Below are 16,239 nucleotides of genomic sequence, written 5' to 3'. Positions count from 1 at the left end.
TTTCCCCCAGAAGCTCACTGTCTCCAGAGCCCTGGTCCTCTCTAGGCTGGATTACTGCAATAGCCTCTTTCTAAATCTGCCTGACTCTACTCTTCGCCCTCTACAACTTATCCAGAGCAGGACTGATATTTGTCCTTGACCTCAAGCCCAGGGATCATATCTCCCCAGCCCTGAAATCTCTCCACTGGCTCCCTGTAGCTGCAAGGATCAAGTTCAAGACCCCCTCCATAATCCAGGCAGAGATTAAGCAGCAGATATCTGTCCTCGGCTGGGGCCTAACTCTGGAACAGCCTCCATGCCTCTGTCAAACTTGAGCAGAGCCACCTAAGGTTCCGGAAGCAACTCAAGATCTTCCTTTTCACTTCCACTTTCTCCCTCCCTTGCTGTTGTCCCTTGTCCGATGCGCATACTGGTTACCCGGCCACAAACTGAACTTACAAGACCAAGCTCCCGCACAACCGGTAGACTCTCCACTGCCTCTGGGCCTCCCAACCACTTAAGGGACTGTATCTGCAACCCTACAGTCCCCTGACTCTCTGCACTTATGAGCCACCTCCTGGCTGCACTTACTTGTTACTTTGCACTATCCCCTTCCCCTTGGCACTTCTCCTCCTCCCGCCTCCCCACTTGCGTGATCTGAATGACAAGGCATAGTAAGATCATTGTTTTGTCGTCCTCCTGTCCTCGCTTCCTTGTCTTGTTGCACGTAGAAACACATGAATGCCCTACCTTCTCACGCGTGCCACCACCACTGCTCACAGCTTGGTGAAAAGACTAGGAGCCAAAGAAAGAGTAAATGGCAGGACTGTGAACTGGCAGTGATGTTGGTCCACCACAACCCTTAGGTACATCTGATGTTTCAGATGAATCAGCACATGGAAGTAGTCATCCTCAATGTCCGGTGACACCAACCTGTCCTATAGATCGAGGGATTGCAGGATCTGGGCTAGTGTAACCATCTTGAATTTGTCATAGCTGCTTTGCCTCTTTCCTGTCACCGTTATAGTGCACAGAACCTTCTCAGTGTCTTTTTTAACAAAGTCTCCTGCCTATCATTGGGAACCAACAATGGAATAGTCAACATGGCCGGGGGCGGCCCCCCAAGCTAGAGAATGCTGAATCCAAATGAAGTATACTGGGGATACCTACACCATTCTCACTGGGTCCCGGCACTAAAGGAGGCTGGCACTAAAGCTAAAGGAGGGGGCAATTACAGGCAGTTATACTAAACCCCCATTCACCCCATCTAAGACACCCAATGTCTTTATTGTAAAGAGGGCAGTGAAGACCATCAATAGGGCATACGACCATCAAAAACACCTTTAAAACCAAGCCAGTGCCCTAGAAATGAACAAGTTTGCTTCCATTTAATAGAAGCATCATTCACTCGTTCAGCATTCATGATCAATGTTTATGTTTACACTCAGGCACTGGATGTGTGGGGAAAAAATTGTTGCCCTTTAACTTCTCCTGGCTGTCTTCATTACAGGACATTTGTCCAGCCCCAAAACACAAACCAGGCTCAGAGCAACAAGTGAGCCAATCACCTACCAATCCTCATAAGCAGTCAATGTGCAGTCTATTTACCAAACCACCACCCATGCAGAGGGGGGTTCAGACTATAAAAGCCACCCTGTTAAATCCAGCAGTGTGGGTTGTTCAAGAATGAGCTGGAGGAAGGTGTTTGGAGATAATAGGCATTGAGACGTTTACTGAGAGGAGAGTTGCTTGGAGGAGCTAGATGAGGGCTAGAGAGAAAGAGGTGTATTAGAGAAGGAAGACTGTCATTAGAAAAGAGTAGTGCTGGAGGAGAGGTATAATATGGAGAATGGCATAGGATTAACATCTGGAGGGAGGAAATACTGGAGGTTGGGGGTGGAGAGTTATTATGAAGGAGGAAGGTGATTATCTGAAAGAGAATATAGAGGACATAGATTGAGAGTTGCCCCTGTCTGGAGAAAATGAGTTTGCAGGGGGGCTAACCAGATAGAGTAGTAGACACAGTGGCACTGTCTGAGAAGATGGGAGGAGACCAGGCAACCTAACCAGCCATTAAGTTCCAGAAGACCTGTGTGCTGCAAGGCAGGATGAAGGGGTGGGATGAGGAACGAGACAGTGCAGACTTACCAAGTGGTAGAGAGGCTACAATGGATGTAGCAATGATGGGAGTGTCCTGGTGGCCAAGACACTATAGCATGTAGGTGGTCAGTGGATAGAGCCCTTGGCAAGTACATTTCTTGGGGGAGAGCACCTGTGGTGGAGAAGATACTCCTCTACCATAAAATGCTGGCAGAGCACCTGAGACTTTGCCAACTCTGATGAGTGGGTTTCAGAGGGCAGAAAACCTGGAACCTGAATACAAAGACATTGATAGATATTAGACAATGGCCAGGAAGGGCTAAACCCAAGAACTTTGGAAGAGAATTTTCTTTTACATGAAAAGATATGGGGTTTCAACGCCAGGTGGTAAGCCACTGGTTCTATATGAAGTTGGTGGAGTGTGTGTTTAGCATGTGTGAGAACCCTTGGAAACTTCCAAGACCCAAGTGCTCTACTCCTAGTCTCAATCAGCTCATTTTTATTGCAAGCAGTGTAACTATAGTCGGTTATTGGGCTCATAAAAAAATATTAAATTATCTTTGTAGACATGGGTATCAAATTGGATGCTTATTCATTTATTCTCCAAAAAATGATATAATCAAATCTGAATCAACTGTATATGCATCATAAATGTTGACATATCCATTTGCATTAGTTTTCTGAATAGTACCCGTAAAATCGATATCAACTCCACATTGGGTATCAATTCAATTTTGAACCATGTTTATGTTCTAAACATATACAGCAATTGTCATACTTGTAACTCATACATTTGTTGTCCAATTCACTAATAGGCGTGGTGTGATGATATTTTTGCCAATGACCTGCAAGTGGTAATTTTTGATCCTGGCTCCCAATGGATTTAGGATGTTCTCTGATACAAAATCGTAGTCCTCATATCGTGGGCCTATCTAGAATTTGTCACATAAACATATTGTATACACCACAAATGTGCTTCTGCAATTAAGAAATGTGTTAACTTGAATCTCTGGACCCCCCCGTAATTTGACTCTCGTTGAGCGTGGCCTAGCAGCCCATGACAGTGTGAAATACAAGCAAACCAGCATCTTGTGATAAAAAAATTTGAAATGGCATTGCCCTTGCCGCAAGAACCAAAAGCCACAAACAATTGGGATGACGTGCGGAAGTCCTTAGTGCGAGCCATATAGAACTTTAGGGCCCAGACCACATCCAGGGAATGCAAGGGGCATTCTGAAGGAGATCCAAAGAACACAGGCAAAACCAGTGGCTCATTGAGGTGAAACGAAGATGGGACATTGGGCATGACAGAAGGGTTTGTGCGAAGGACATCCTTGGTCAAGTCAAGTAAGGAGGCTTACAGGAAAGAGCCTGGATTTCTCCCACCCGCCTGGCAGAATGGATGGCAACCAGAAAGATGGTCTTCCAGGACAAAAACATGAGAGGCCTTGTGTAGAGGCTCGAAGGGAGGTCCCATTAGCTTGGAGGGTACCACGTTCAACTCCCAGGATGCGGCAGGAGCTCGGACAGGAGGAAAGGAGAGAAATAGTTCCTTAAGGAATTCCTTGACTAGTCTGAGACGACAGGAAAGGCGTACCTGGGGAACATGTATAATGGGAAATGGCCGCCAGATGCACCTTGATGGAAGAATGCACCAACCCGGATCTGGCCAAAGACAGGAGGGTACAATAAGACTTCCGGGGCTTGTACATGTAGGGGGACAAGATGTTGATCAGCATACCAGATGGTGAAACTCTTCCACTTGCTGTAGGAACAGGACAGTGTTGCGTGTGCTCGGGCCATGGCTAGGACATCCTGGCAATCTGGAGCCAGAGGCACATTCCCAAGCTCTAGGAATGCAGGGGCCAGGTGTCAATTAGGGGGGAGGCCGGATCGTTATTAGGACCGGCCGCCATCTCTGGAGAGAAGGTTTAAGAGTGGAGGCAGCCTGATGGAAGGAGTCGCAGAGAGATCAAGGAGATAAAAGTACCAGATGTGCTGTGGCCAGGGTGGGGCCTCCAGGATCATCCTGCACTGATGCTGCTTGAACAAACAGAGCACTCAAGGGATCAGAGGAAAGGAGAATACATCTACCAGCCACGCCTTCTGATGCAAATTGCCCACAAAGGTCTTGCAAGTCTGTAAACCCCGACCAGGAGAAGATGCAGAGAACCTGGTCTTGCAGAAGTTCCCACTCATGGCAGAATCAGAGTTCCCTGCTAAGGGAATCTGCCACTGTGTTCTCGATACCCGGTAGTTGAAAGGGGATAAAGAACATTTTGTGTGTTAGAGCCCAACATCACAGCGTTTGGGCCTCCGTTGACAGAACGGGTGAGCGGGTGCTACCCTGTTTACAGATCTAATACATGGTGGTTGTGTTGTCGGTGAAGACTCAAACCACCCTGCCCTGCAGTTGAAGCCTGCAAGATTTCAGGCCCCAGAACACAGCCCGCAGGTCCAGGACATTGATGTGAACCTTCTTCGTGACAGGCGACCAGAGGACTCTGGCACGAAAACAACCCTGGTGACCTCCACGGCTGAACCTTCAGTGGACCGACGTACCTCTCACAAATCGGTCATCGAGGTAAGTATAGACATGAATCCCTGAACGGCAGAGGTGAGCCGCGACTGGCACTTGGTAAACACTCTTGGTGCTGATTTTAAGTGTTTTGCTGCTACAGTGAAACTAAGGAAACACCTGTGTCGCCAATGGATTGGGATATGAAGATGTGCATCTTGCAGGTCCAGTGAGGAGAGGAAGTCTCCTTCCTGCAGCGGGCTCAAGATGCGCTGGAGCGTCACCATGAAGAAAGTCTAAGACCAGATGAACTCTTTCAGTCTGCTTCCGTCGAGTACGAGCCTCCAAACTCCCGATTTCCTCTTGACCAGAAAGTATCTGGAGTAGAACTCTTGTGCCCTGCAGATAAACCAGAACGGGCTATCGCTCCTTTGGCAAGAAGAAAATGCACTTCACACAGGAGCAAAGGTATATGTTTTTCAGCCTTTGGAAGAGGAGGAATGGAGTGAGGATGGTCAATGAACTCCAGAGTGTGGCCGTGCCATATGAGGTACCACAACCATTTGTCTGTGGTGATGGAATTACACTGTGTGACAAAGTTGGAAAGTTGCCCTCCCACTGGGGTGTGGCAAGGGGGGGGGTGAGGACTGGTCAGGCCTCTTTTAGAACCTGGCTTCTAAGGGAAGAAATGCAGTGACATGGATTTCCCTGATAGGCCTGGGATTTCCCTTTGTAACCCTCCTGGGTGGTGCCAGAACGAGATGTCTGGGACTGATAGGAGGATCTGTAGTCCTATAAGGTCCTGAGAAAGTGGGATTTGTTGCAGTGAAAGGAGTGGCATAATTACTTTAGAGTCCCTAGAGAACGAGCAATGTGTGTGTGTTGGCCTTGATGGTTTGGAGAGTCTTAACTACCTTTCTGCCAAACAGTCCAACACTGTTAAATGGCATGTCCACCACCTTGGACTGTACCTCTGAGCGAAAGTTGGTGGCTGTTAGCCAACCCTAATGACGCAACACAGCTCCATTGCCCAACTGCCTGAATCCTATGCTGCGATATCCATAGTGACGGAAATGACATGGTCCGACGCTGCCTCGCCTTCACACAAGAGTGTCAGCACCTCATCTCGCTTGTCGTCAGGAAGTAAGCCCAGGATAGGGCCCAACTTATACCAGAGTTTCCGGTCATAATGGTCGAGGACAGCCATAGAAGCGGCTGATTTGACTGTGGTAGCAGCAGTGGAAAAAACGCGCTTTCCAAATGCATCCAGCTGGTCGCTTTCCTTGTCTGGAGCTACCATGCAAGTGGAAGGAGGATTAGCAGAGCATTTTTGGGCAGCTGCCGAGACTGCATCCGGGCCAGGTAGGAGACATTTTGGAGCGCTTCAGGAGCATTAAGCTTTTTCTCAGAACAGTCTTTTTTGGATCGTGCAGTGAAAGGATTTCTCATAACTAGAAGACGGTCCTCCCAAATGTCTTCTAAGACTGGTATGGCCACTGCAGACTTTCTCATGGTCTCTCGCAGTTGATAAAGGAAAGCAGATAAGGGAGCGCCGATGTTTTTAAGCAGAAGTTTCATGACGAGGATGACTTGAATGAAGTAGCCGTCACTGATGGGGCCGTAGCCAATGGAGTCGTAGATGAGGACGTCACCGGAATAGCCGACAACGGAGCAGCCTGAACATGCAAACTATGTAAATTCTTGACTCTCTTTCCCTGGGAAGAATAATCATGGGACCTTAACCTCTTCACAAGGGAATACGAACAAGGGGTCTGCAGTGCCGTACTGAAACATAACTTTGGATAGAGGCACCAGCCCCCAACCATGCGACTAACCTCCAGTGGCAATCCTTACAAGTCTTGGTGGCAAACGTCTGAAAAATAAAACATCCATTAAGGTCATTGTACGGATACAGGAATTCGTCATGAACATCCGCTAAGTACACATTTTTGAGGTGACTGGTCGAGCAGGCTTTTCTTCTGTGTATCTGCCATGGTGCCTCAGTCAACCCTCTTACAAAGGGGATCTATGTGATCACACATAATTGCGACGACTGAAAATGTATACTTTTTTTTTTAAACCCCCTTTACACCACAAAGATATGCAGGGGAAGACCCCCGGCAGCCCCACCATATTACTATAATATCCCATACCCCCCCACATATATATATGGGGTGTAAAGGCAGAGTTTAAAAAAAATTAAAAGTCATGCATTTCGGCTGTCGCAATTGTGAGGGCGACATTTTGGGCCATTTCCTACAAAGTCCTCGACAGTAGGAAGCAGGACAGCAATCCCGGATGCGATGCAGTGTCCCAGAAATTCCACACCAGCAGGCAAACGAACAATCCGGTACCAAACGGTGAAGTTGTTGATCACAAATAATTAAGAATGTAGACAAAAGTGTTGAAAGATTGAAGAGTTTTTTTGAGGACTCCAAACACTGAACACGCTGGATCATATCTGAAGATGGCCGCCACGGGTGGCGCCAAGAGAATAGGAATGTTACCTGACTTGGTACAAATCAAGATCTCACTGGTTTCTACAAGGGTGGAAATTGCGCAATGTGTACATTTGCCATGAATGATGAATTTCTGTACCCCGTAATTTAACAGAATGTACATGTTAACACATTTGTGTTGTATGCAATATATTTATGTGACATAAACTACATAGGCAGCACAATATGAGAAGTACGATTTTATATCAAAGAACATCTTAACTCTATTTTGAGCCAAGATCACAAAATACCTATCGCAGATCATTGGCAAAGATATATTCACACCAGGCGTATTAGTGAATTGGACATCAAACGTATCTATCCATCACTTGCTCAAAGGCCTCAGGGCGCTCACATGAGCCTCATCCAAAACCAGTGGTCAATTTGTTTTCTTAGTTCAATTTATTGTAAAAAAGGAATGTTTTTAAACGTTTTCTAAAAAGTAAGTAGGGTGGAAACACAGCCTTTAATATCCAGTGGGAGCAAATTCCATAAAGAGGGAGCCCAGGCATTAAAACTTGCTACGCCGATCTTTTTCAAGGTTACACGTGGCTGATCCAGGGTTATCCTGTTAGACCGCAAGGCCTGTGGAACAGGGATTCTTTTCACTCTAGAAGAGAGATATCGCGGTGCTTCGCCCACCAAGCATTTGAACACAATAACAGCGCCTTTAAACTGAATGCGCTGTTCAATTGAGAGCCAGTGCAGTTCCCTGTGGGATTCCGAGACCTTACATTGCCTATCGAGTCCACAAATGGTACAAGTCCACAAATGGCACAAACTGCTCCATTTTGTGACACCTGGAGTTTCTTCATATTTCCTTGAGATGTCCCTAACAGAAAACTGTTACAATAAACCAATTTCTAGTTCACTATGGCCGCTGCAATCAGAGCCATATTAGTTTCTGACAAGTAGTGAAGAATCTGCCACAGCATGAGGACAAAGTATGAACGTGAAGATTTTAAGTAGTAAACATGTTTTTGAAAGGAGAAATGAGAATTAAAAAAAACTCCCAGTGTCTTGACTGAATCTCACACTTGGATAATGTTCCCATTTATTTCCAAACGTTTATACTGTATATGCAGGTTTTTCAGTCTCTGTGGTGTTCCAACGATCAGTAACTCAGACTTTGAGTCGCTCAGAGCCAAATAATTCAAAGCCATCAATTTCTGGATTGCTCTGAAGACTTTATTTACATATTCTATGTCATCCTTGTATACCCCAGAGAGCTTGAATATTATCTGGGTATCGTCCGCGTAGTTTGCAAACTTTACTCCTAGGGACATGAGAAGATCGCATAGGCATTTGATGTAAATGTTAAAAAGCAGTGGGGATAGGCATGATCCCTGAGGAAAGCCAATGTTAAGGGCATCCTCTGGGATTGGGCTTCTCCACCAACTACACAGGCCGTTCTTGGACCTAGAAAGGACTTAAACCAAGATACCGCCAAAGGGGTACATTTTCCAACGTGTACCAGCCTATCTGCTAGCAGGCCGTGATCAACCAAATCAAAATCGGATGAGATCTAGTAACAATAACAGAGCTACATTTCCATCTTCAATGATTTCTGAGATATTGGCTTTTAAATCTAATAAAGCTGTATCTGTTCCGTTGTAAACCCGAAAACCTGATTGCTCGTTAGCTAAGATAGCTTGCAATTCCACAAAAGATTGGTATTGAGAGCATGCCACCTCATCAATTATTTTCAGAATTAAGGGCACGTTCGTAATAGGCCGATAATTACCTGGAACCAAAGGGTCAAGATTTTCCTTCTTCAATAGAGGAGCAATCCATGCCGCCTTCATATTCTGAGGTACATGAGCCTTTAAAAAGGAGCGATTGACATACCTTGTAACCTACGGGATCAATATATATGCAAAGTCCTTAAAAAGTGTTGCTGGAAAGATATCACCTGTACAGGATGGAGGTTTAATTTTTTTAATAGTTTCCAAGACCTCTTGCTCTGAAACTTTGTGGAAAGAGAAAAAGCTAGTGCCCCGAGAAGGTTCTTCAAGAAGTGGTGTGGTAGAGTAATTTACATATTGAAGTCTCTCGACCTGGTTCTGAATATGTATTTGGTGTTGAAGAGTCTTCTGACAAAACCCATCAAGAATACACTGAGACCAGTAATCATCCATAGCAGGAGGGGGCTCGGCAGTCAATCCTTTTACTTCCTGAAGGACCGAGAAAGGTTCTTTAGACTTACATGAAGCCACTTCTATCCTGGCATTAAAGTTATGTCTTCTTGGTTCAAATACTGAGGCTTTATAAAGTCTAGCAGCCTGTTTATAAGCTGAGACTGAAGCATCTGATGGATGGTTTCTCCAATGACGTTCTGCTTTCCTTTTCGCCCCTCTAGCTAGTAAGACCTCAGTGGAGAACCATAGATTACGTCTGGTCAATTTATTTTGTTTAACTGGTCAGAGCGGAGCTAGAAGATCAAAATCTTGATTTGTAGCTGATCTAAAAGAATGTAAATTCCTCTAACGACAATATCTCTAGCAATCATGCAAGTAATGGCACCACTACTGATTCAAACGCTTTACAAGTAACTTTCTTACAATTTTGGATTGAACCGAGCAATCTTATTTGCTTAAGAATATTTTGAAAAGAAAGGAGAACCTCAAAATGAAGTAGAAAGTGATCAGACCAGATACATCTCTCGACCCGGTTAAATGTTAGTGGCTGGTTTTTTGATAGCATCCAATCTAAAGTATTACCTCCACTATGTGCGGAGGTATTAACAGACTGATCAAAGCCCGTGGATTTAAGAGTTTGTAATAGGGATGTTGCTTCAAAGTCTTGTGGGTTATTGGTCCACAGGTTATAATCACCAAGAATAACAAAAGCTGTGGTGTTTTTGGATATGCCTCCAATGAAAGCCACAAACTGCTCCTCAAAGATGCATGGTCCTAGGCGGCCTATACAGAATCAAGACACTGAGTAAGTGAACAGGGCCAGTATTTATTTTTAACAACATTGCCTCACATAATTCAGGGAGGGTGGGGTGGAGAGGTAAAAGTTCAAATCTTGTCTGAAAATCATAGCAACTCCTCCCAGTCTACCGCTCTTAAGGTCAACATGGAGGCACCTATAACCATCAAGCGTAGCCAGTGTTACAGTATGACAAGCTGGGGGGCACCTCATGCAGCCCTTCCAAGGAGCCCCAGGGAGGGCTGCATGAGATGCCCCCCTCCATTTGGGGTGGGGGGGAGAGGGCCACCACAAAACGTGGGACAGGCCCCCCAATGGATGGGACAGTAGGTTTTGGGCACCCTGGGGAAGATTGGCACACTAATGTGCCCATCTGCGCCAAGGGAAATTGGGTAAACAAAGAAAAATATTGAAAATGGTAGGCTGCATTTTAGGGGGGCTGAGGGGCACCTTAAAACACCAGGGAATTTTGTAATGGAAAGGGGGGTGGCCCCCCACCCAAAATGAGTGGGGGCCATCTCATGCAGCCCTCCCTGGGGGCAGGGTTCCATGTGTTAAAATCGCGGCAAAAATGGCTGTGGACACAAAATATTGCGGCAAAAAGGCTGTGGTTTTGCCGCCGCAATCCATGTAAATGATGCCGTGGACACCCCGGCATACCCTGGATCCATTATACCATTTAAGGGGAGGGGGTACGACACCCCCGCAACCGCCGCTCATCTTAAATGGTGTAATGGGGTACACCTTTAACAGGTCAAACCACAGCTTGCCGCGATTTTTTGTACGGGCGACATTTTTGCTGCGATTTTATCACTGCATACAGGGGGAAGATATCTGCTCCAAGGAAGGGACATCTGACCCCAGGAAGGGCTGCATGAGATTCCCCCCCCCTTATCTGCCCCAGGGAGGGCTGCATGAGATGCCACCCCTCCATTTGGGGTGGGGGGGGGAAGAGGACCACCACAAAACGTGGGGCACGCCCCCCAATGGATGGGGCAGTAGGTTTTGGGCACCCTGGGTACAGATAGGCACACTAATGTGCCCATCTGCGCCAAGGGAAGTTGGGTAAACAAAAACTAAATTTGAAAATGGTTGCATGCATTATAGGGGGGCGGGGGGCTGAGGGGCCCCTAAACGACCAGGGAATTTTGTAATGGAACGGTGGGGTGGCCCTCTCCCCCCCACCCTAAGAGGATGGGGGGCACTTCATGAAGCCCTCCCTTGGGGCAGGTTTCTGCCCCTGGAAGGGGCAAAAGTGTTTTTACTGGGGGGTGAGGGTCAGTAGACCACCAGGGATGGCTTGAAAGTGGGGCCGTGATCAGAGAGTAGTAGTGATGATTTGTTTACAGCTTTTTCTACGCGAGCAGCTGCAACGTTATCCGAGTACGGTTCTTTATTATTCTACGGTTAGGGCCGATTGTCAGTGGGGTGGGTGAGACTGGGGCTGGATTATTGGTGGTGTGGGCAGGAGTAGGCCGTCTGGGGAAGATATGCTGGTGGGCTGGGACACAATTGCAGGGGGAGGCCACAAATTGCCCCCAATGCCAGCAGAACATTGGTGTTTCCCTGGGAGCGGATGTCTCCCATGTGGGTTGACCATTCGCAAGCCCAGGCTGCACCTCTGGCTGTACTACATTACAGATGTCACCTCCGTGGAGGAATGGGGATCCTGCCGGGGCTCCGTGGGACTGCCGCTGCACTTGGGGATGGTCAACCCACATGGGAGACAGATGTCCAAGGCTGGGGATATCACCTCCAGCCGTCCTGGAGTTCTGGCTGGGCTGCGTTACAGCTTTTCCCTTTGGGGAGGTATTGGCACACTGCCGGGACTCCCTGGTGGTAAAAAACTGCCCCAGCCAGAACACCAGGACGGTTGGAGGTGATGTCCCCGGCTGGGGACATCAGTTTACCATGTGGGTGTACGGTCCCCAAGCACAGCGGCAGCTCCAGGGAGCCCCGGCAGAGTTCCCTTCCCTCCCACAAGGGAAATTCTGTATCGCAGCCCAGCCCGCGCTCCAGGATGGTGGGGGCTGATGTCCCGGGCACCAGTCTCCCATGTGGGTCTTTGCCGGGGCTTGTGGGTAATACATTCTGGGGCGATTCGCACAAGTCACACATCTGTGGATTCCCACGGGTGTTTTCTTTTCTGAAATGGATGGGGTTCCCTGTTTTCCTAGGTGGCTTCGACACCCTAGGCCCAAATATGTAGGTTGTCTCCCCAAACCCATTGGGGGTTACCAGTAGTTTAGCCTTTTCCCTTAGAACCAAGGTAGGTGCGCCCACACATGTGAGGTACCGTTTTCCTCGGGACACCTGTGGGAACGCGGGATGGTAGGACATGTGTTGTTGGCAGCTTGTTTCGGTGGGTGGGCGGAGGGAAATGTCTGAAAATTGTGTTTTTTTCGTCAAATTTCAGACTTTGCCAGGGGTTCTGGGTAATACATTCTGGGCCGATTTGCGCAAGTCAGACCTCTGTGGATTTCCATGGGTGTCCTCTTTGGGGAAATGCATGGGGTTCCCTGTTTACCTTGGTGGCTTCGACACCCTAGGCCCAAATCTGTAGGTTGTCCGTAAGAACAAAATTCCTGAAAATCTGCTGTGCCGAAACGCTTGGGGTTGCCCGCATTTTAGGCTTTTCCCTTTACGCCCAGGTAGGTGCACCCACACATGTGAGGTACCGTTTTCGTCGGGACACCTGTGGGAACACGGGAAGGTTAATAACGTTTCGACCCATTTGCTGCTGCCCTTTGTCACACAACCCTTTCATTTCCCAAATGTCACCTACATTTAGTCACTGCTTTAGGCACTACACACTTGTATAACCTGCACAAGTCACCTACCCTCGAAAAGGTCTGCCTGTGCTCTTTCAAACAATGTATGCTTGCCCTTCCTCACCACATTCGTTTTCCTTATTTACACATGCTAAGTACGTCTGTTTAGGCCGTAAGCATAAAAGTCCTGTGTACCATGGCTCTGTTTTTGGCTTGTGGTATTGCTTGTTTTGTGAAACATTACAAAAAATGGGTTATTTCTTAACTGGAAGAGTCGGGGGGGAATGTAGCGGAGCAGTGTTTTTCTCAAAATTCACAGAAGCCATTGCCTTACCGTGCCAACCATGTCCACCACATCTTTCTTTTCGGTCATTTTCCCGATTTGTCCCCAAAATATGGAATTTTCCCCCACATAGTTGTTTCCTGACCTGCGCAAATCACCCCTTCCTAAACTTGGAATTTTGTCTACATTTCAGAAATGTATGCCTTTCTGTCCTCCTATTCAGCTTTCCTACCCTTTTCTTCAATTCCGTCCACGCATGTCCTATTGGAAAAAAAAGGGCAAAATCGCCTACCTCTCACAAAGCGGTTGATAACCATATCAAAATAAAAAGAAATCGTTTCCACTCAACCTGTTCTTGAAAGCCAGGAATATGGGGAATTCAGCACAGCAAACCAATTGTTCCTAGCTCTTACAAGGAAAAAAACACAGGCTTCTTAGTACATCATTTTATTGGCATTTTTTGAAAAAACCCAAAATGTTCTCCCTTTTTGGTTATTTTCTCTCACCCCCCTACAGCAAACTAGGATGGTGTTACGACCATGTACATGTGGGAAAAAAGGGGCCAAATTTGGTCGAGAAGTCTCTTGTAACAAAAAAGTTACAAGGGATTGAATGGCGACATACCGAAATCAACAAAAAAGGCCTTGGCACTTGGCAGTTAAGGGGTTAACACACTCTAGCCCACAAAATCACAATTCGCACTGAGTTACAAGTACAATTATTGCTGGCTATATTTAGAACATAAACATGGTTCAAAATTGAATTGATACCCTAATGTGAAGTTGATACAGATTTGATAATATCACTGATTAGATAACATGAAAAATCATATAAGGCTAATTAGTGCCTTGGAGAATTAGCACCAGGCTTATTAGTGAAATGGACAGCAAACGTATTAGTAACAAGTACGACAACTGCTGTATATATTTAGAACATGGTTCAAAACTAAATTCATACCCAATGTGGATGAGATAGAGATTTGATCATATTACTGTTCAAGACACTAATACGAATGGGTAGAAGTCAACACTTATGTTTAATATTTAGTTGATGCAGATTTGATTGTATAATTGTTTAGAGCATAAATGAAAAAGTATACAAGTCGATAACCATGTCTAACAAAGATAATTTAATATTTTTTCATGAGACCATTAATACTTTTCATGAGACTAATAACTGACTATAGTTACACTGCTTGAAATAAAAATGAGATGATTAAGACTAGGAGTAGAGTGCGTGAGTCTTGGAAGATTTTGTTTTTCTTGTGAGAGAATTTTCTTTGTTTCACAAATCATCATTGAGGAATTCACCTCTCGTTTTGGTAATGCACATAAAAACAGTATTGAGAATTACAACCGTCTCCCAGCATTTTTCTGCTTTACACTCCAGTCCCTATGACCGATTCCCTCCCTTGAACAGTGTTGGTTTCCTTGTCCTCCAAAGACCAGGACTTCTTGGAAGGAGGACCCGAAGAGGGCTTGTGCTTTCTGCAACTGTAGAGGAAATTTTACAACTTGGCTGCAGGCTCCTGGTGGGCCTTTCCATGTATGGTGTAGCACAAAGAGCATTGTTCCATCCCCAGGCAGTAAGGACAAACCATGGACTGACATCTGCCTCGGGCAGTTCCTACAGGGCTTTAAGTCTACCTTGGGATGCAGTACGATAGAGTTAAAACAGAGAACATGCTAGTGGTGCTCCTGAACAGCATAGTACTTGTGCAGAGAAAAGGTACAGAAGACATGGGGTTTAAATGGCTCGATATATAATGCCCCTGGTAGCTGAACATGTCTAACTACAGCCGTTACTAGAAAATAAACACCTAAAATTAGTAAACTGTGGACATGTGAGATGAAGCAACCCATCAGAAGACACCAGTTTCATTTTTGACAACAAATGAAACTGAATCAATTAGTTCTGAATCAAATAAGTGTGATTATTTTCTCATAAGATGTACCGTTTCTGCAAGCACAGACTTGTATTTTTCACACTCCAGATGTAGCAAAACATGCACTTCCTCTGCTTCTTTCAACCTCTGTTCCATTTCCTAAAATAAATAAATATAACATTTGATATTTAGTGCATTTCCATAAATCATTTACTTCTTAAACCACAGATGACAATGTTTAAAAAGAAAAAAAAAGGTAAATTCGGGCAAGGCATACAACAGAGACAAATGATTTCCTTTAAAGAATATACAATTACAATGTTCCCATAAGACTTAATGCAAATGGCTCATTGTTGGACCAGATTACTCAGGGCACCTAAAAAGATCATAAACTGCCTGGCCAATGGGTTTGGAGAGGGGAGGGCCCGGGGGTTATTTAATAAGAGAGCAGGGATGAGTGAAAGCTTAATTTAAGTGCTTTTTTCATAGAAATTACACTGCCAAGTAGGGTGCGAACAAATGGCCTAAATTGGATCCCTAAAAAAAAGTTGCCAAATTCAGGACAAATTTCGGCCACTTTGCCAATTTTATGCTGTTTCAGCCTTTTCCCGCCTGAAATTCAATTCTGTGCCGCAAAAACCCACTTCCCCTTTAAATGTGTTGCCTGCTGTGACAAGGTCAGTAATCTGACCCTCTCAAGGAGAGATAGCGACCTCTCCCTCTGGGAGGTCTGGCTTCTTTCAGTGGGAATTCCAGCACCAGCCCTACAACAGGGTGAAAGGAGACGGTTTGAGTAGGAGTAGTGTGTAGAGGAGCAGCTACAAGCCTATGCAGGAAATCCCGCCCCTTACCTCCTATATGTTGGAAGCCTGAGATTGTACCATGCTTAAACCCAGCAGTTTTGCCAATTCCGTAGCGTATATTAGAAAGAAGGTACCTACTTAGAAAACCCTCTCAAATGTAGCCCCGAAGAGATGATAATCTGAGGGAGGAACTCCCTGAAGGAATATGAAAAGGAGCAGAAGAGGAGCTGGTGACGTCACGAAAGATGAGTGTGATGACCTGAGAATGCATGGACCGTATAGAAACTGATGACGAAGTTAGGAATCGAGTAAACTTTCATATGCAAAAAGACGATTGTATGTGTGTGAAGAGATGCAGAAAATGCAATCCGTTCAATAACTGTACAGATGCTGAAATGCAAGTAGATTAAGTCATTTTAGAAGCTGGCTATATGTAGTGAATGCATTGCAGACAAAGCCGCTATTGTA

General features: G+C 45.8%; 1 protein-coding gene across 3 annotated transcripts in view; it reads right to left on the bottom strand.

Annotated features, from left to right (window-relative positions):
- The window catches only part of KTN1 (kinectin 1), a 3,101,875-nt gene that overhangs the window by 536,918 nt on the left and 2,548,718 nt on the right, over positions 1-16,239 (bottom strand). For all 3 annotated transcript variants that reach the window (XM_069637667.1, XM_069637665.1, XM_069637666.1), the window contains one exon: positions 15,038-15,127. In XM_069637667.1, the coding sequence (XP_069493768.1) occupies positions 15,038-15,127 (90 nt within the window). The remainder of the gene's footprint in view (positions 1-15,037; positions 15,128-16,239) is intronic.

Source organism: Ambystoma mexicanum, chromosome 14 (genome assembly GCF_040938575.1).
Source record: "Ambystoma mexicanum isolate Mex_15411 chromosome 14, UKY_AmexF1_1, whole genome shotgun sequence".
Lineage (NCBI taxonomy): Eukaryota > Metazoa > Chordata > Amphibia > Caudata > Ambystomatidae > Ambystoma > Ambystoma mexicanum.
Note: the sequence above shows the minus strand (reverse complement) of the source record. Positions and strands in the feature narration are given on the sequence as shown.